Here is a 21,398-nt window from a genome sequence, read left to right on the forward strand (position 1 = left end):
GGCCCCGCTACTACAAATAGATGGGACCCCAATTTACACTTGCAACTATTTATCTTGGGACACCAGTGGATAATACTAAACCCACCGGCTGTGGTGCGCGCACCGTTGTTGTGGAGGAGGATTTTTTGCATTCAACTTTGCCCTGAGTAGCTTGAGGTTTGACAACGACAGTCTTCTGAAAGGTAGGCAATATATCAACCTTATTAGGCCAAATGTTTAGGTATTTTAATCCTATTTTATTTCCAAAATAAGAACACATTTTCCACACTTGGGTGTTAAGGATATGAATGTAAAAAAAAAACATGTTTTAGCTGATTCCGCTTTTGAGAAAATACTTCAAAGGTTGCAATTAATATACAGTTTACAGTATTTTAGTTGGCATATGATAAGTGGATGCTATATCCATTTATCCAGGCCATTTGTATTTGAGTAAGTTAAACCCATTCTCGATGTATAGGTTATGCTTCAAGACTGTTTTGATTGACTCATGATTTCATTGTACATAAAGTGTTTTTGACAGTGGGAAACCATCCAATGACAAGCTATATAAATGAGGCTTAATTTTAAACAGCTGACTATTCTTTAAATTATGCTTTAAAATTATTTTACATTGACTGTATGAGTTGTATGGCATTGTTGTTGGCATGAAGATAGATTGTAACACATGAGTTGAGGGATTGCGTTGATACTAATAGATGTAAATGTGTTAAACATTCAAAAATCTCAACACATTTTCAAATGGTTGATCAAAACACACAACTCACTAAACCTACTCTTTCACACACAAATACATCTTCAGGTCTACAGTAAGTGTCTGCATTTCACAATGAAATAATCACATAACTAGCACTTTGACTGCTTTGTCATCAGCCACAATACATTTAATCCTACTGCTCTAAACAGATTACTGAATCATTTGAGATGGTTTATGAGAATTGATGAGTGTTTGATATCTTAAAAGATTAAACAACTGCAGTACACAAAACGCACATTGTAGGAGCATGGTTGTACAGTAAAACTACAACTGTCAATCAGCTATAACTATCCAGGTTAAATATATATATATTCTTTTTAATATCACTTGAAATGATGCTGTAGTGCACAACAAAATGTCACAATGTACAGGTTACAATAAAGTAGATACAATAAAGTACCATGATAGCTTTTTGGCACCGGTCACATATTGCAATAGGTGGCCTTGCAAAAAATGGCAGGGGTATAAATTAAAAATAAAAAGCTGATATTTCTCACCTAAATGCTCTCAGGCAGAAATTGAAGGAAATAGGAAGGAAGATCGATACACATGAGACACGTGATGCCATAATGACACAAAGTCATTTGGCCCTTTTAGAGGTGGAAGATCAGTCTATATGTATGCTATTGCCCTTGTTGTAATGATGAATAATTGAGAGAGAGCCACTTATCACTAACTGTTATTATTATAATAGAGTTATACAGTTTTATGCTTTGCAGTTACAGTATAAGCAATGAACAACATCTTCTTCCCCCTCTGCTGAACTTGCATCTTTTTCTCTTGTCTTCTCTTCTTTCCTCTAGCACAATTTGTATCCTGTGGTTTCTAATTAGTTAATAAAACATAAAACTAAATTGAATGAGTGTATTAGAAGCACTTATGACTATGATATCGATTGAGTGCTTGAATGTAATTAGACTCTACAAACTAACTGTGCACTCAAATGGTGGTTTGGAGCAGACGGTGAGGAGGACTGGAGTCTGTACACTTATCCCCAGGCCACATTCCTCCCAGGAAAAGTGGAAATGTGGCCTGATAACGACAGTGTCTAGCCATAGCTGGATAACTGGGTGGGAGATGCAAGGGTCTCTCTTTCTATGATCTATTAGAGCAAAACATATTGTGGCTTCAATCACTTTAGTTCATATTTTATTTACATGATTGTAGCACAAGTTCCTCAGTGATAACATCATAGGATGTCCATTGGTAGAATCAATCCGTTTCCTGTTTATTCCATTGGCATATTTCAGGTTTATGCAAGAACATAAATTGTGAATTGTTGTGCTGGGTTGTAATAACAGCCACTTTAAACGTCTGCCTACACTCTCCAAAGGTTATTGCATCTATTTCTACATCCTTATTTTCTCCTTTCTTTTCTGTCATGTGATCTCCAATTAGCTTGAGGACAGAGGTGCATGAGCAGATCAGATGGTTAGTATGATTATTTAGATATTGATATGGGACTGACTGAATTTCAAGATAGTTTAGGAGCAGCATCATATTTAGTCATATTTAGACTTGATTTCCTGTTTTGCGCTTGATGAACAGTAACTGCATTTCCTGCCCAGAGTGTCATCACAATCTTCTACTGTACACAATACAGAATCCAAGAGATAAATATCTTCATCCAGCATGTGAACTGGATTTGCTGTCTGAACTTTGTCAGGCTACTATGACCACCACAAACAAACAAACATTACTCACATTTTTAGTCACTTTAAATCATGTGTTTGTCATTGGAAACTGCTGTTAGTTATGAATGTCTGAAAGCTGTAAATATTTATTGTAAGAGTAAGCTTTCCACCTTTGTCAACTTATAAATGGTTTTGGCACTATATTAAAAGTCCCAAGACATAAACAAAACATTTATGAAAATCATGACTGAAATATGTCCATGACGAATGACACAGTTATATTTACTTTTTGCCAGGGTGAAGCAAGAAGACAACCAAAATCTTCATAATGGACTTGTTTTTCCAAGGTCTTTTCTGAAACATAAAGAAAATTACCTCTAGTCACCATGAATACCTCACACCACCTCACCAATGAGACGATCCCCCTGTGCTTCTCCATCAACAGTCCACCCTTCAACTACAACCCCACCATCGCCTCTGCCTATTTCTCAGCAGTATTCAGCACCCTGGGCCTCACCTCCAACCTCATTGCCTTTGTGGTTCTCCTGAAGTCCTTCCAGCGTACCCACAGCCGCTCTCGCTCCTCCTTCCTCATCTTTCTCTGTGGCCTGGTGGTCACCGACTTTATGGGTCTCCTGGTCACCGGCTCCATCGTGGTCTCTTTCCACATCACGCACTTTAACTGGCGCCACTTGGACCCGCACTGCCACTTCTGCAACTTCATGGGCATGTCAATGGTCTTCTACAGCCTGTGTCCGCTGTTGCTGGGCGCCGCCATGGCTATCGAGCGCTTCTTTGGCATAAACCGGCCATTCGCCCGCTCAGCCAGCATGCCCAAGAGCCGGGCTGTGTCCATGGTGCTGATGGTGTGGGCGTTCGCTGGCTGTGTGGCGCTGTTGCCCCTAGTGGGTGTGGGGCGCTACCACATGCAGATCCCAGGCTCCTGGTGCTTCTTTAACATTAGTTCAAAAGCTAGTGACCTAGCCTTTTGCCTACTCTTCTCGCTGGTGGGGCTGCTGTCCATAGTGGTGTCCTTCCTACTCAACACGGTGAGCGTGGTGACGCTGATCAAGGTGTGCTGCGGCCAGGACGTTACACAGCGTCGCCGGGACTACGAGGTGGAAATGATGGTGCAGCTCATCTTGATCATGGTGATTGCCTCCATCTCCTGGTGCCCCTTACTGGTGAGTATGCATGCAAGATGAAATGAATAGATGCAAGACATCACACTCACACACACACACACACACACACACACACACACATACACACAAACATATACTGTATACTACACACCATCATACTGTAGCATAAAGGTATCTCAACCCCATGCAATTAGGCCACCCTGCAGCAGCAGGTGTTATTTGTTGTATTGAAAACTAAGTAAAAACAATACTTAACAATACTCCACCTGTAGCTATTTGGATGGTTACTACACAAGAAAAGAAAGAAACTTCTTGAAGTGAAAAGAACTCCAAAAAAGAACAAATATACGTAGCTAGCTTGTTGGTAAGCTGTGTGCATGGACTCTCCAGGAAGTGTCATTGGCCTTGTCTCTTACTAGGGAGTGTGGCTGTGTGTAGCCTGGTGATAAGGCCTGTTGGAGAGGGCCATCTCCGGCTGGAGACAGAGGGGGATATCCGGTCCGACCCCCCCGCCTAGATTTTTCTGCAGTACCTCTCTTTCTCTTTTCAGAGAATTGAGAATACATTGAATAACTCCACACGATAACAGTGACAAATACCCAATACAGAAATGTTTGATTGTGTGGCCTAACACACACACATATCTCTTTTTTTCTCCACCCTCTCCGTCTCTTGCTTTCTCTCTGTTATCAGCTCTTTCATTTTGATGGCCCAGAGCAAAATATGGCTTAGCTTGGCTTTAAGCTACCAGTTCCCACTTTACAGTATGCCTCATTTCTCCTTAGCAATGCAGGCTAAATTAGTTGACCTCAAAGCCCGGTAATGACTTAGCTAGTGAAAAAGCCTCTGCACCATTGCCATTTAAGGCCTCCAGGTGCCAGTCTGTTCTACTGAGGGTGTAAGAAAAAGCCAAGCCCCCCAATGCTGATCTATGTGTTCAATAACACTTTTAACAGTTACTAATAAACGTAAAAAAGAAATACAGTAGTTTATGGAAAGAGTGTTGAGCATCCGTGGATGCATATTAAGCATGTCCAACTCTAACCATGTGTGCTTGTCCTGCACAGATTTATAGTCTGATGAGTGCTGTGTCAGCTGAGGATGTAGACCCCAGTGTCATTTTATTCTTCCTTCGGTTGGCCACCTGCAATCAGATATGTGACCCCTGGATTTACATCCTTTGTCAAGAGTCCAGACTAAGGCGAGTAAAATAAAATAAAAAAGATGTATATAGCGCCCCCTATCACTACTCACTTCTCATTGCTTTGGGCTGTCGCTGTCCAGGTTCATGGTCTTCATCCCAGCCCAATCATCCAAATGCCTTGGACAAACTTGGACTCATCCACTTTGGACACCTATCAATGTTCACTGACAGCTTTAAACTACATTTCCCATAATCACAACCCATGTGATGCATGCTCAGTTCAAAGGCATGGGCGGCTTAATCATACCCCTCAGATGGTTCTTAATATTCCATTCTATACATAGCAGCTGCTAACCCATTCACTTGAGCAATTTCAGCTTTTGCCATGTTCCCCCCTCCCCCATACGCCTGCTTCCATATTGCAATTATACCTCTGGATCAACAATGCAACCTTTTATCAAAACAATCATTCCACATCAATAGCTATGTCGCAAGCAATGTTTTGAATAAATATGGTCATTTTGTATGTGGTTGTGTATTATGCAATTATGCATGTGTCCGTTTGTTGTTTGACCAACACTGGCTGCCAGCTGCATGCTGAGATGTTAGTCTCAGGAACTGTTACCATTTTGACATATTATTTGCTTAATATTAGCACATAGAGTATATCATTCAGGAGAAGAGCTTGTTAGCATCCTTACCTCCCATAGGAGAGTGTTGCGCTTGTGCTAATGGGACTGCAATGAGGTTTGTGGCATGCCTTACACGTGTCTGACTAGGAGAGAGGGATAGCTCTGCACTCTAGGTCGCAGAATACTAGGGCCTGTACTTCAGAGGCCCAGTCCAAATTAGCCTAGCCATGTACTCCCTGGGTGGACGGAGACTCAGACATCTGTTTGTGTTTGTGTGTATGTGTGTGTTTCTCACATTTTTCCTCTCCTCAATTTCTCCTCCTTTTTCTTTCTGTCTCTCCATCACTCTCTCTCTCTCTCTCCCTCTCTCTCTCTCTCTCTCTCTCTCTCTCTTTCTCCTCCATCTCTCCTTCCCTCCTTCTCCCCTCTACAGGTGTTTATTGCACAGACTGTGCTGTCGGGGAGTCGACTCCGGATCCGCTACCTGCTGCTCTGGATTCGCTTCGCCACGTGGAACCAGATCCTTGACCCCTGGGTCTACATCCTGTTCCGCCGGGCCGTGCTCAAGCGCATCTACCCCCGCATGGACTGGTCCCGGGGCTCCATCATGACCCTGTACCCCTCCTTTGGTGGCACCATCCGCAGGCTGACCCGTGCCTCCCTGGGGGGCAGAACGGCACCCGGGGAAGAAGGAGGGCCCACCAAAGAGGAAGACACCCCCCCTCCCTTGAAGGCTCCGGCACCGCTCTCTCCATGACTGATTTTATTGTACTTCTTCACACCATTCTGTCTGGCTTTGTTAACTTCAGGTGACCTCTTCTATTTTTGGTTCGCAAGTTTGTTTGCAAGGTGTTGTTTATATGCAAATCTAAAAAGAGATTATTTAGGATGAATTGGAGATGAGGTTAAGCTCTTTGCTATGCACATTGGGTATTCTTGTACCCTAAGTATTCATGACAATTCTGCACGACTGATGTGCCGATATCATTCTGTCAGCAGGTTTAGGACAGAATCAAGAGATGTAAGCAGTGGCTGACAGCAGCATCTGGGTTGGATCAGGCACCACTTTGTGAGGTATTGCTGTGCTCACCATCAGTGAAAAAGCGCCAAGCAGCTGGACCGAGTTCTGTGCTTTTACAATACACAGTTCTGTCAGCTACCATTCCAAAGACAACAAACGTGTGTGTGCGTGTGTGTGTGTGTGTGTGTGTGTGTGTGTGTGTGTGTGTGTGTGTGTGTGTGTGCATGCACGCGCGTCTTGTGTTTGTATGTAGGCTCAGTATTAAAAACTATCATATCATCTCTAGTTTGGTACATGTCCTCCACTGGCACAGTGCCCCTTGTAGATTGGTTGGTTGGTTAGCTGACTGCCCTTTAGACAGTATTCCTTGCTAAGCCTGTAGGAACGCAGCATCTTTATCTACCTTATTGACTCCTGGATGCAACTCCTGATTTTATCCCCTTGTTGAACTCTGGCTGACCCTCATACATGGATGAGAGGGTAACTTCCCATAAGGAGATGAAAGCTGATCCCAATGATTGGATGTCTCAGTGTTTATATGTTGTTGTTTTTGTTATTATTAATATTTACTCTTCAGTGTCCACATTGACAGTCAAAAAAGATTTCAATTCAAATTGATGGACTCAGTAAGTGTGAAAATAGTATTTATTTGAATTAAATATTATGTGACATATCCTGCATGTTAGTTCACAATATGTATATTGCGGCTGTTGCACAGCTTTCTAAGAGAATTGCTTTTGTTTAGAAGAAATAGATGTGAATATATAGTGTCTGACTGTGTATGGAGAACATAATGTATAGGAATTGATGCACAGTATGTCGTGCAGATGTAATGTTGAAGCATATGCAGTGCAGATGTTAAGTTTATGTTGGCATACACTCTGGCATGTGTTTTTTTCCAAAGGAAATTAAATATAAAGTCAATAAGAATAAAAATCTATTTAGTTTTTTTGTTATACGGAGACTAGTGTCCTCACCCAAACACTTAAATCTAGTGTCTAGACATGAAGCAAAAAAAGATCACTGTTTTTGTTTTAAAGGTTGATGTTGAAATATTTTACAGGGCTTGGTTTAATTAGCGATTGATGTGGTTTCCATAGAACAAAATATGTCACTGATTATTTCATTAGTAATTAAACAGTATGTGCTTTAGTAGTACACAAGGACATGGGAATTGGTTATAACCTTTTTATTACTAATTGTACAGATACACATGAATTGTGCCTTATATTTCAGGTCTCCATAGAGTGATATTACAATATACATCTGACATTGAAACAAATTATATAGTAACTTGTTCTGCCTAAGTACAGTGAGATTATATTAGGTAATTTTGACAAAGAAACACTCAACAAACCAACAAGTTTATACATTCATGAAAGCTCCATCAAATGAGTACTTTTCTATTATTTTTTCCACACAAATTTGACATGTAACTATTATATACATTCTGTTTCTACAACAAACCACCGTAAAAGATAATATAAAAGTCTTATGATGAAGAAATTCCTTTATGATAAATACTTGAAATCAAAAGCCTATGACTAAAAAGCAATCTGTGAGCACATGACAGATAATGCACAAACTGAAGAATATGAAGACCTTCATTTTTCAGGCAAAGAATGAGGTAAAGGAAAATTAATGGGTCAAAATGTGTTTCAGATTTTCTTTACCACTTACTTCAACACAAAAGTGATCTTAATCTCTTAATCAACAGTATTATTTGTGGTTCCCATTAAAGCATGTAAGGGCAAGGTATGTATTTCCTGGAGGTGATGAGCCTTTGCTCTCCCATTATTTTTATTTAGAGATTATTCACTATGGGAAAATTGGGGGTTGTATTTCCCATTTCACAATTGTGATGAGTAACAGTCATGCTGGAATGGTTGGTATTGCCATAGACATGACAGAGGAAGTTATAATTATATCAATTGAATGTCTATGTTTACTCTCACGGGACAGTATTAGATTTATATCTCTCTCCAGGGGGTCATTTCTGGAAAGGAAATAGTTGAACTTCAAAAACTCACCAATGTCAAATCCCCAGTCATTTGACTTGGTGAGGATTTAGTATGTTAGTTGTGGCTAGAGAGACATTATGGATGGGTCTGTCCATGGCACTCACCTCTTTGGATCAAATATTCCAATATTGCTGTGCTGTTATGGGGTGACTGTGTCCTTAAAATGGGACATTAAACTTAGGTCTTGACTCACTATGGTAATTTCAGATGCCACTGAAACTGTTATTTAAAGGGTAGATCTTGGTGCTTTGGCCAAATTCCCAGTCTTGTAAATATGGCTCAACAAATCTTCACCCCTTCATTACACTAACTGATGTATATGGGGTGCTTAAAGCAAAAGAGCCCTCATGATGGTTGCTACATATTGGTGGTGGATGGGGTTGGGATATTGAAATGCTGCACTAGTAGAATGTCCTAAGGGTGTCCTCCCTCCTCGCTGATGTTTGTCCTTGTCCCTCTGCGTCTGGAATAAACAACCTCTTATCTCACTTCCTGGTTTCAGAGGAAGAGCTATTGTTTTCATTCATACATCCTTGTGTACATGGAAAAAAGCCATTGGGTTCTACACTGATACATTATATTGCACTGTAGTGTTCAGCATGTCAAAGCAAAAGTGCATGCCACTACCTACAGTATAATCAATCAATCTCTAAAATCTTTAAATGTTTCAAATAAAGATGTTCATATGAGGCATTGAAATAAGGGCTTGTGTGTCCACTTTGCTACCAACCTAAATTCGTAAACATATTCTTTAGAAATTAATCATTACTATGGTACAAAGGTATATATACCATCAAGAGATATTTGGACTATTTTGTAGAACTATGCCTGGATAGACTTGCTTTAACCACCTAATACATTTAAATGACTGTTATAAAGGGGAAATGCAAGGTATGAATTGAAAGGTATGTATTATGGAAATTATAACCAGTGTTGTCATAGAGAGGGAGTCTTCTGGGGTAGACACCTCTACACTCTGCCATTCTTCACATCTCCAATGGCGCCCCAAACATCAAACAAGAACACATCGGGGAACGCAAAGTCCCCCAACACTGAATCTAGAGCCTCGGCAAAGTCATCTGGGTTCTTCTTGTCTTTGCCTGCCTCCACTATGGTGGTCGCTGCAAGAGAGAATGTCCTCATGAATGGAAAATATAGATCATAGATCATATCCTTTTGCCTTTTAACTGTTATTACATATAACTGTCTTGAAAAATATATAACAAACACCTGTACACTTAGGACAATTGACATTGGTACAAAGTACTACACTATATGACAAAAAAAATTAACAGAAGTTTCGACTCTAAGAGAAAACCAAGTACAAAGACAGTGTTTCAAAGATGTCTGGTTAATGTTTCCTGAGCCATAATTAGAAGCAGGTGTACTTCTTCCAGAAGCATTCAAACTTAAAATGATTTCTTTTAAAACTTCAATGCCAAAAGGAGAAAAGAGCAACAAGTAAAATATACTAATGTATAGGATAAAAAAGCACTGCAGCACTTCTATTACATTTACTAAGATTTAAATAGGCTATTGGTCTTCCTAGTTTCTTAAGCCATGGGAAAAGGCTGACTCATGTCGCCGGTATGTGAGCTTAAGATGTGGAGCAACTGTGTAGTGTCACACTCAAACTGATGACTCGCATCAAGGCCTTGTGTAGTATAGCCCCCTGCTAATCTGAAGTATTACAGGGATACCTGAAAATGCTGTGCTGGGATCAGCTTTTATACCCCATCCCTATACTTAATTGTTAGGATTCAAAAGCTAAAACTAAAAGTTTTTCTTTTACTAAGATGAAATTAAGTTAGTGAGTATAGCTTGTGAGCAGCCATCTTACCCAGCTCTAAGTCTCTGATGCCCATGTAGCTTTCCAGTAGATCATCCACTTTCTTGGTTGCTCTCTCTTCAAACTCATTCGGCTGATGAGAAGAGAAGGGCAAATATGTTTGGGTTATGGGAAAAGCACTGGCATCAAAACATTAAATACTGACATGAAACGTAAACAGTTATCCTGCATTAATTGAGCTGTAACTCTTATTAAGGGTCTTAATCTCATGGTTAGTCACCCACCACAGACCCTGACAGCTTGTTGGCTGTGTTATGTAAATAATGGCCACTGATGAAGACTGATGAACAGTCACAGATCATTAACAGAGAGTGGGATCAGCAAAGAGTGTGGGAGATGTGTGTGTGTGTGGGTGGGTGGGAGGGTGTGGGGAACTGACACTGTGTGTGTGGGAGTTGACTGTATGTGTGGGAGGTGACACTGTGTGTGTGTGTGTGTGTGTGTGTGTGTGTGTGTGTGTGTGTGTGTGTGTGTGTGTGTGTGTGTGTGTGTGTGTGGTCATTGGCCAGTGGAGCTTGTGAAACTCACTACTTCCTGTACAGTAGCTGTTCCCTTGGATCGCAGACGTAGGGTCTCCTTCCCATTCACCATCTTGCCTTCGCTAGACTTGGGGGCTCTGGTCCTCATGCCGATCATGTCTGACACACACACACACACACACACACACACACTAAAAGCTGGACCTCACACGTCCCATTCATTTGAAAGCCAAGTGACATATCAGACAAATGGCTCCTCTCTAATCAGTGTGTGAAAGGTGGCGAAAGATCAGGCTCTTTATGAGAAATTCTGTAATAAATATAATAAGTGAGTAACCTCTTCCAGTAAAGTGAATGGAAGTGGAAGTGAATGCAACATGACCTCACTTTAGGGGAGAACAAGTGACTCAGAGTTTCTTGTTTTGCCTTTGTCTGTTTTCCTCAAGTCAGCCAAACAAATGTGTTACTTCTGTACTAAATCTGTTGTGTTACTGTTGCTATTGAGGAACTACAGAGAAATTTAGAGGGTTGAGTGAAAGGGCAAAAGAGATATGATAGGTGAACAAACTCATATTTCAAGGAAATATGCTATTTCAAGCCATTCCAACCCATTGCTCTCTGGTGTCTACACGGTGGCTAAGGAAGTTCAAGGTCCCTCAATACTTCATGCCTTCAAGTCAACTAATTCAACTACATTCCAGTAAGTCAAGTAACCACATAGACTACTATTCTATATCTGCAGTCAACTAACCACTTAAATCCAGCATAACGGTCCAGGGCCTTTTCTTTTCTATTACTAGAGGCAGGTCATCACAGAGTTTATATCTCAAAATATTGACATCTATTCAACATCAATCAATAAGGATCACGTAGAGTCAATCATAGATAGAACACTGTTCTATTCTCAATGGATTTGATGCCCAGAGGTAGTTACTGTAATACATCTCTGTGGATAAGGAGGACATGGCTTTTCAACTGGAACCCTGAGCATCAACTACCCTGACCGGAGAGTGGCCAGTTTCCTGTAAAATATGGCAGCCATTTTCTGCCATTGTAAGAAGGCTCTGGTCTGTTTTTCCGATACACTCTCTGTGACCTTTTGTGTGCATTCATCAGTGTAATTAAGCATTTTTGAGCATGAAACTTAATCCATCATATTCAAACATCCACTAAGCTAATTATATAACGATAATCAAAGGCTTTTCAATTATTAACAGCCCTTATTTTCTGGCATAGACAAAGGAAAGATTTTGACAGGCTGGCACACTGCGTATAGACAGTTTTCACCAAATTGGATCTCCGCAACTCCTACAACCTGGTCCGCGTCCATGAGGGAGACGAGTGGAAAACAGCTTTCAACACGCCCACCAGTCAGGACAGTACTTGTTAATGCCCTTCAGATTGGCCAATGTCCCAGCTGTGTTTCAAGTGCTCATCAACGACGTCCTCAGGGATATGCTTAATCGCTTTGTCTTCGTCTACCGGGATGACATTCATATCTTCTCTAAGACACTCCACGAACACGTCCAGCACATCAGGCAACTCCTGCAGCACCTCCTGGACAACCACCTGTTCGTCAAGGTCGAGAAGAGCGAGTTCCATGTCAACAAGGTTTCCTTCCTGGGGTTTATCATCTCTAGAGGCAACATCCAGATGGACCCCGGCAAGACCCAGGCTGTCAGAGACTGGCCTACACCCACCTCTGTCAAACAGCTTCTGCGTTTCCGGGGTTCTGCCAACTTCTATCTGAGATTCATCCAGAATTTCAGCTCCATCGCCACACCTCTCACTGCTCCCACCAAAGGCATGTCCACTCAGTTCGGTTGGTCCTCCGAGGCTAAGAAAGCTGTCAACAACCTCAAGCAGCGGTTCACATCGGTCCCTGTCCTAGTTTTCCCAGATCCTGCACTTCCCTTCGTCGTCGAGGTGGACGCGTCTGACATGGGGGTTGGAAGTGTTCTGTCCTAGCATTCCAGTGACAACAAGCTGCATCCCTGTGTCTTCTTCTCCCATCGTCTGACCCCTGCTGAACGAAATTATGATATTGGGAATAGGGAACTGTTAACAGTCAAACTGGCTCTGGAGGAGTGGAGGCACTGGCTGGAGGGCTCCCAGCATCCTTTCATCATCTGGACGGACCACAAGAATCTGGCATACATCCAGGACTCCAAACGCCTCAACTCCAGTCAATCTCGGTGGGCACTCTTCTTTAATCACTTTGACTTTGTCCTCTCTTATCCTCCAGGGTCCAAGAACCAGAAGCCTGATGCCCTGTCCAGGCATTTTGACCCACCGAAACTAGAGGAGTCTCCCGAACCCATTCTCTCGGGCTCCAGGATTGTGGCACCAGTTCACTGGGGAATTGAGACCGTCGTCACCAGAGTGCAACAGAGGGAGGAGGATCCAGGCAGCGGTGTGCCGGGCCACCTCTTTGTTCCCACTGCGGTTCACTCCCAAGTCTGGCATTCATCTCTTCTTCTGAAGAAGGTTTTGGTGGCCCACCATGGAGAAGGATGTCCGGTCCTTCGTTGCTGCCTGTTCTACCTGTGTGCAGAACATGAATCCCCAGTCATGTCCTCGGGGCCTCTTCCCATTCCTAACCGCCCCTGGTCTCACATCTCCATGGACTTGGTCTCCCACCTTCACAAGGTCACACAGCAATAGTTGATCAAAATCCTGTCGTTTTGTGCCTCTCCCCAAACTTCCTACAGCCTGAGAGACTGCCGAGCTCATGGTCCAGCACGTTTCCGATCGGGGTCACTGCCTGGTTCTGGAGGGCCTTTTGCGCTCTCATTGAGACAACGATCAGTCTCTCCTCGGGTTACCACCCTCAGTCCAATGGCCAGACGGAGAGGGTCAATCAAAACCTGGAGACGACCCTGAGGTGTGTGTATTCCTCCAACCCTGCTGGCTGGAACAGTAATCTCATCTGTGCCGGCCTCCACTATTCCTGGAGCAGGATGCACCCCCAAGATGGGGGTGCAGGCCGCGGAGAGGTTCATTGAGCGCTGCAGTAGGACCTGAGGGAGAGCCAGTCAGGATCGAGGGAAAGATGAACAGAGCAAAGTATAGGGAGGTCCTTGATGAAAACCTGCTCCAGAGCGCTCAGGACCTCAGACTGGGGCGAAGGTTCACCTTCCAACAGGACAATGACCCTAAGCACACAGCCAAGACAACCCAGGAGTGGCTTCGGGACAAGTCTCTGAATGTCCTTGAGTGGCCCAGCCAGAGCCTGGACTTGAACCCGATCGAACATCTCTGGAGAGACCTGAAAATAGCTGTGTACCGACGCTCCCCATCCAACCTGACAGAGCTTGAGAGGATCTGCAGAGAAGAATGGGAGAAACTCCCCAAGTACAGGTGTGCCAAGCTTGTAGAGTCATACCCAAGAAAACTTGAGGCTGTAATCGCTGCCAAAGGTGCTTCAACAAAGTACTGAGTAAAGGGTCTGAATGCTTATGTAAATGTGATATCAGTTTTTTATTTTTAATAAATTAGCAAACATTTCTAAAAACCTGTTTTGTCTTTGTCATTATGGGGTATTGTGTGTAGACTGATGAGGCAACAAAATGAATTTAATCCATTTTAGAATAAGGCTGTAACATAACAAAATGTGGAAAAAGTGAAGGGGTCTGAATACTTTCCGAATGCACTGTATATACAGAGAGCTGTGCAGTATGGTATGTGCTATAATGTCTGCATCTACAGTGCAGCTGAGTGATACAGATTATTCACAGGAAGGCAGTACATGAGCTGCAAGGCTAGTTTCCTGTCTGAGTAGGAGTTGATAAGGAAGAGACAATTTAGTACAATCAGGTGTTGGCTCCAGCCCACCTCAGGTCTCATATTGATCTGAAAATGTTATTTCCTACACACGAGTTTGGCATTTTGCTCCCTTCCTTCCTTAGATTGAGATATCATAAATATGGCCTTATTCACCAGTAAACTATTTGTTATAAGGTGAAGTATGTGTTTTACAAATTCCCAAAGGAACATTTTGTTCAGTCTTTACAACCCCATAGACACTTTGTGTTTTATCCTTTAAATATACAGTCTATGGTCGGATGAGTGGGTTTGGGTGGGACATGGAGGGCTTCCTGTCTGTAGGTGTCCACAAATATAAGGGGGAAAAAGCTTAGGATAGAGATATATAAATGATAAACCATTGATTGAACAGATTATGCAGGCCTTGTTCCAGCCAAGCAATGATACACTTGAAAAAACTAAATCCTGTTGCTCTGCACACCTGTAGCTCTCCCGGGCCAGATATGCATATAGATCAGTGGCCAGTACCCTGCTTTAGACAGAGGTCAGAGGAACTCTAAAGGATTGTAATTCTGCTCTCTGACCAGAAGAGGAGGCTATATCCATATAGTTTAATGAAGGGTCACAGCCCTAGACCAATCACTTCCATCATACCAGTGTAGCCAATATGATAGCAAAGTTATATGCTATTAGTTACAGTATATACACATTACACATCTTTCAATTAAGTGTGTGTGTAGACACATACTGTAGTGCAGATGTTCAGTAAAACTTATGATCAAACATCAATTAACCCTTATATTAATATTCAGGGAAAATATAAAAATGTCAAAAAAATGAATATGGCGGTAAATACCATAATAATCTACCCTAAAAGGTAGACCTACTGTTACTCACCGAATGCTTTCTTGGGCACCACCAGTCGAAGTGTGAAGGGCATTCCCCTTGGTTGTTCTTTTAGCATCTTAGCCACCTCGTAGTGTCGACACCCAACAATGCTCTGGTCATTTATGGCCTCAATGTGGTCACCCACACATACAGTCTTTAGCTGGTCAATAGTGCTACCTTCCTTTATCCTCTGTAAACAAGCAAAAGTATGGTCAAGACAGGGGGTAGCTCATCTACTTTATCTACTTAAAGTATATCTATAGCAATCTACAGTATATCTATTATTTATTAATTATTACTATTGAATATTGAATATTATACTGATGTGTACTGTTGTTTGTTTTCCTTTCTTGTTTAGAACCATTGCCTACTTGTCATTGGAACCCTAATAAATCGGGTGATTTTTTAATCAGCCTCCTGTGGATTTGTGAACTCTATCAGAACCACATTATAATCCTATATCCCCTCTCCTATAATGACATGTTAAATAGGTTGGAATTAGATCAATATAATGTTCCTGTATGTTGATGATATTTTGTGTTTTCCGTGTTGATTCCGTCACCTTGATAAAAGCATATCCTGCACCGTTGTCGGTGATGGTCAGGCCAAGAGCGTCCTCTGTCTTGGTGACCTCCACCTCTTTGGTCTCGCCCCTCACATGGGCGAATATGAAGTCCTCCAGGCCTATCTGCCCTCCAAGGAGCTTCTGCATGTCTACCTTGTGGGAGTTCAGTGTGCAAAACAGGATCTGGTGACATAGATCACAGGGAAATAGGTATGGGATGTTATGATTTTTTGTCTGGTTTGTACAGACGTTTGATTTGTACAATATTGCAATGCTGCTCCATCATCATAATTCAGATTATAGAGCTCTATAAATGCAGTAGGCCAACACTTTACAATACAGCATATATTCACATGCCAACAATAGACAGAACAATTAGACAATAGATTATTAGATCATTTAGGTTATTCTTCCTCACTCTACACTCTTTTTCAATCTTTCTATTTTATTTAATTCCATGAAGTGTAGAATTTACCAGTTATATACTGTATGTGCCCCTCTTTTCCCTATCATGCTAGCTACTCATATATCATCAGCAGAGGGCAGTGTTGTGACATAGATTGATTTAATGGATTCTTGTGGCCATTTTGTGATCTGATCAACTGACTGCTACAGGACTGACCCATTGCCTGTCCTGGTGGATTTACTGTTAATTAGTTTTTTCCAATCCAGCACTTACACAGCCAATTCAAATAATCAATTGATCATGGCCCTTGAGCTAGTGCTAGGCTGGAGTAAAAGCCTGCACACATTTCAGCCTTTGGCCACCCCTGTTTTCATACATCTGTTTTCATACCATATCTGCCTCACTTTGAAACATTGGTAACCCTTTTTTTTACAGCCCAGTATTAAGCAGTTACTTACTTAAAAATTACTGGACAGAACTAACCCTATGATAGGGTTATTATTTGATAATTGCATTCCAATACTACACTCACTGTTTCTTTTAGATTCATTGACACAAGCACCACTAAGTGTCATTTGGTACCAGAATGTACCTCTTGTACCACATAGTTTCTTAGTAAATACCAGGTAAATACCATCTGAAACAGGGCTGTAAAAAAAAGCATTGCTGACACATTTATTACATATTGGTCATATAAGCTCTTGTCTCTCTCTCTCGTCTGCACATCTGTCCAAATCAAGGGGATTATGATTGTGTTTCTCTTTTTGATGTTAACTGATTGTCTCTGATGGTGTGATACCATTTAAACTTTTAATGAACTATGAACAATTAACTTAATCAGTATGCATTACTAACACATATTCACATACACAGACAACATCATTATTGGGACTTAGGGTTAGGGTTAGGGTTAGGGTTAGGGTTAGGACAGCCATTAAGATTAACACAACTGTCAACTATATCAAAATAGCTGATTGCTCCCTTCGTTATAATTGTGTATTTAAGATAGCGTCTAGCTGTCAGCAGTGGTGGCATTGAAACAGCAGCAGGTTTTAGCTGTGACCTACTAAAGGCTCATTAGGCTAGATCAGTAGATCTCTCAAGGATGCCTCTTCTTGCTGACATTTGTGATGTTACTAGAAGGACACATTCACATTGATTTATATCAAAAGCACATCCACAGTTGTTATGGAAAGGAAATAATCCACAAACTTTGTCATTTGAATATGCTGAATATGTGAACATGTCACATAAAAAACAGAAAATGTGTCATAATCATAGATGATTCTCAAACACTGACTCTGTGTTTCAACAATGAATCAACAATAAAAAGTTAAAAAGATTAAAGTAATGCAAAGTCCAATGGAAAACATCAAGTCAAATGATCGTAATACATCATGGAAACAGATCTCATTTGAAACTTAACACCTTTTCCAAATGGTCAGTTTAACTAAGGAAATGAATCAGATCATATTCATAATATCATAGAATGTCTACATAAACTATAGATACTACATCCTCATGATCTGGTCATAATAACATAATAGCAACCGTACCTCTGAAGGGGAGATGTGAAACACCTCAGCAATCTTGGCGTACAGCTCCTTGACATTGGTGAAGCCGTGGATGCGGCCCGTGGGGCTACCGTGGGCCAACTGGGTGTGGAAAACCAGCCTGGGTCTCGGGTACTCTGGCGGCCCAGGTGGAGGTGGCGTCTCGGGGGGCAGTGGAGGGGCCGAGGGCATTACACCCCCCTGGGTCTGGGTCTTGTCCTCCTCCATGGCTCCCGCCGCCCCTGCTGCCTTGGAATCCTGCGCTTGCGGGCTCATAGCTTCCCCGTTCTGCATCGGCCTCAGCTCTGGTGTCCTTCTCCGGGAGCCCTGGTGCATGCTACCCTGGCTGGCCAGAGAGAGAGAGAGTCTTCCCTCCCTCCCCAATCCACCCGACCTGAGCTGGGGGATCGGGGGCTGCTGAATTAGTGATGAGGGGTAGCCAGGTAACGGCTGCCCAAGGAGACCTGCTTGGCCCTGCCAGGTGGAAACCCAACACTCCTAAGCGGAGTATCGTATGTGTGACACCGGAGAACCAGGCCACAAAGGGAGAGAACAACAAACTTATCTCACCAGGTAAGCTACCGGTACCTTCATAAAGAGAGCACTGCTACTAAGACCCCCAAGTCAGTCTGGGCAGTTTAGAGACTCATCACACATGACCCTGAAAGGATGGCACAACATTTGCCACTTACAAGGGTGAATAAAAGGACCATGTCCATCATACAACTCCCAAAGGGTGCCACCTAGTAGTTGGGGGACAGACAATGACCCAGTGTTGGAAGTAAGAAGATACTCTAGACTGAGTGAACATCCCCCCAGTCCTCATTAATGAAGATACAGTATATTCTAGTCAGGGTGGACCCTCCTCCACACGGTGACCTTTTTGACCCCACAGACAGCCCACTGATATACAAGAAGCCTTACTTAGTGTGATAAATGGTTGTTTAATTCAAGCCAATGCTTTAGTGTTTGTGTGTACCGACAAGCATTTACAACGCAAGCAATATAATACCCAACAATGCTATTCGGTGAAAATAGATGTACAGTAAGGGAGGCTGGTGGAGGTAGAAATCGGAGGACTGCTCACTGTAATGCATGGAATGAAATGAGGAATGGTATCAAACATGTGTTATTCAGTAATATATACAGTATAACAACACCTGGCTTTGAAATATATGTCTGCAATTCAGATTTCTTACTGTCTAAACGCTTTACCAATTTTGCAAAATGATGTGCCTAAAGCACAGTACCAGTGGTCCTATTTGTATAATTGCTGAGCAGTTGTTGATCAGCAGTTATGGTATATCAAAATTACTTAGTAATGCCTCTCCAATGATATCATGTCAGATGTTTTGTAAAGAATATGGATAAAGCCACAGAAAGTCCCCTATCCCAGCGCTGAATTTTCCTGGCTCCTGATATCTGTACTCTCATAGTCATGCAATCCTGTCTAGCCTGCCTCGCTGCAATATATCTGGATGTCCGTTCATGAATATGAGGAGAACAGCTGATTCAATTAATGTCTGAATGCATAATGACAATGATAGCCATTGAAAATGGGCATATAACGATCTGGAGCCAGGATAGCAAAGAATCTGGAAATTCCCCAGAAAATTATTCTTAGTTATGTAATGTGATGCAATGACGTCTTTTGAATCACAAGACCACCTGAAAAGTGATTGACATTGAAAGCAGTATTATATCAAGAAGAATAGACTGATTAACTGTTAACTGTAACTGCTAATATATCTACAGTATACTACATATATTATATTGGTTTCCAAAGTAATTCCAGTCAGTACATAGAATAATATGCATGAAAAAACTATTATAATCACGTTCAGCTAACAAATTCCTATCAAAATCAGATGCATGCAACTACTTGCAGTCCCTTTATTTAATGCTTTATGTGTAAAAAAAGTAGTAATGTTGTACCTTGCATTTCTGCAGCTGCGGCTTCACTGCGTCATTTCAGGCCAAGGTGACTCTTATCTCAAGGTTGAATTACTCAAAAGTCAGATAATGAGGAATGTTCTGACAAAACAGACATTTAACAACAGCTGATATAACTACCTAAGTAAACCCTATGATTTGTCTTTTCCTGTATAGATACTTACCACCCCAACCCACTACCATTGAGAAAAAAACAGACAGACCTAGCTTTTTGAACATTTGAAATCTAATCTCTAATCTCTTATTGCATTATTATGTCTGTGTGTATAAAGTACTGTGTATATGTTTAAAAGGCTATAACACTTCACAAGCAGGTCCTTAAAGTACATTGATTAGAAAAGTTGTATACTTCCTTGTTTATTTTGTTCCTTAAGAATTGGCTCCTAAGATTTGGGTCTTTTTCCTGGACCAGTATTGCATAAGTCAGTATCTACCATAGGCTAGATCAATGCAATGTGCGCAATACATCACATGATCATGGTGTGGCTATGATTCGGATAGTCAATATTAGTAGATTATATAGCCTCCTCTATTCTAATAATCTAGACTAATGGACTAAAGCAATGCAGGCTGAAAAGGGGCACTGAGAGGGGATAGTTGGTTTTGGAAAGGTGGTAGAACAGTCCCCAGGACATTTGTCACCTTTCCATCCTTATCATTCATCCTTATCCACACCTATTCAATTCCCATTGTGTGGTGTTATTGTTGCCTTTTAGAATTAAACTGATTGGGACTGGTGCAGGAGTAAATAGGTCCCAACCTCTAATGCTCTTTAAACATAAGTAAGCCAAAAAACACTGAGCATGCACATTTCTTTGATACAAAGTGAATTTTGTTGTTATTGTACAGTGTGGCATATTGGATAAAAGCCTCAATAGAACCTACTAGAATGAGTAATAAACATGACTAATGAAAAATGACCAAGCCTGTGTGAAAGGTGATCTGTACATTTACACTAATTTCATCAACCTCCTTCAGCTCTATTATAAGCCTTTGTTTCATGTTCAGCCTTGGGGGATGTACTGGAGGCTGGCTGTCCAGATTGTGAGAGGGTGGCATGTTTGCTGTGTCGTGTGGACTTACAGTGCTTCCTCTGTTCCTTATGTGGAGAGGCGGTTCCTAAATACAGTCATATCAGCTGGTCTGCCAAAAAAGCCTACGACTTCCCCAAAACGTACCACAAAAGTGAGTCATTCTAGCATTTTGTATTAATCCTACCACCATGTTATGGACTTTCCTGAAAACTAATGGGAAAGCCTTATTGGATCAGTTATTTTGAATTAGAATGAAGGGGAAAGTAATGTGACTATCCTGGGACACGTGGCTAGGGTCAGGCAGAGCTGTGTCATGACCATTTGGTGCAGCAGTTGCTGTATCTCTCACAGTCACAGCATGGGAGGAGGGGAGAGATGGAAACCCAGTGACCACTGGCCACAGCCCAGTACAGGCAGAAAACATCCTGTGGTCTAAAGACAAAAGTTACCAACTGGGTTATTCACTGTCTTGGTAGTCTCATGTGATTCACTAGTCTTTGGTCCATACAAATTAGGTGTGAATGTGGTGTAATTGACTTCTGAGTTGATTATTCA

General features: G+C 41.7%; 2 protein-coding genes across 4 annotated transcripts; one reads left to right on the plus strand and one right to left on the minus strand.

Annotated features, from left to right (window-relative positions):
* Nucleotides 1-7,356, plus strand: tbxa2r (thromboxane A2 receptor; the record flags this gene model as incomplete). Of its 3 annotated transcripts, XR_014554254.1 has the most annotated exons (4): nucleotides 1-182; nucleotides 2,685-3,572; nucleotides 5,743-6,118; nucleotides 6,309-7,356. XR_014554254.1 is itself a non-coding variant. In XM_083671412.1 (3 exons), exons 2-3 carry the CDS (start codon nucleotides 2,775-2,777, stop codon nucleotides 6,064-6,066), a joined length of 1,122 nt encoding a protein of 373 aa, XP_083527538.1. In that variant the 5' UTR covers nucleotides 1-182; nucleotides 2,685-2,774. The 3 variants fall into 3 exon arrangements, 2 of the variants coding, with proteins under 2 accessions (XP_083527538.1, XP_083527539.1); XM_083671412.1 differs by having other exon boundaries at nucleotides 5,743-7,356; XM_083671413.1 differs by lacking the exons at nucleotides 5,743-6,118; nucleotides 6,309-7,356 and adding an exon at nucleotides 4,601-4,747.
* A 1,908-nt stretch (nucleotides 7,357-9,264) lies between these two features.
* On the minus strand, nucleotides 9,265-18,150 carry gipc3 (GIPC PDZ domain containing family, member 3; the record flags this gene model as incomplete). The annotated part of the gene is made up of 6 exons (XM_083672266.1): nucleotides 9,265-9,472; nucleotides 10,192-10,273; nucleotides 10,729-10,838; nucleotides 15,342-15,522; nucleotides 15,895-16,080; nucleotides 17,860-18,150. 6 exons carry the CDS (start codon nucleotides 18,148-18,150, stop codon nucleotides 9,321-9,323), a joined length of 1,002 nt encoding a protein of 333 aa, XP_083528392.1. The 3' UTR covers nucleotides 9,265-9,320.
* Between the last annotated feature and the right edge of the window lie 3,248 nt (nucleotides 18,151-21,398).

The sequence above is a fragment of the Argentina silus genome, assembly GCF_951799395.1.
Source record: "Argentina silus genome assembly, chromosome: 6".
Taxonomy (NCBI): domain Eukaryota; kingdom Metazoa; phylum Chordata; class Actinopteri; order Argentiniformes; family Argentinidae; genus Argentina; species Argentina silus.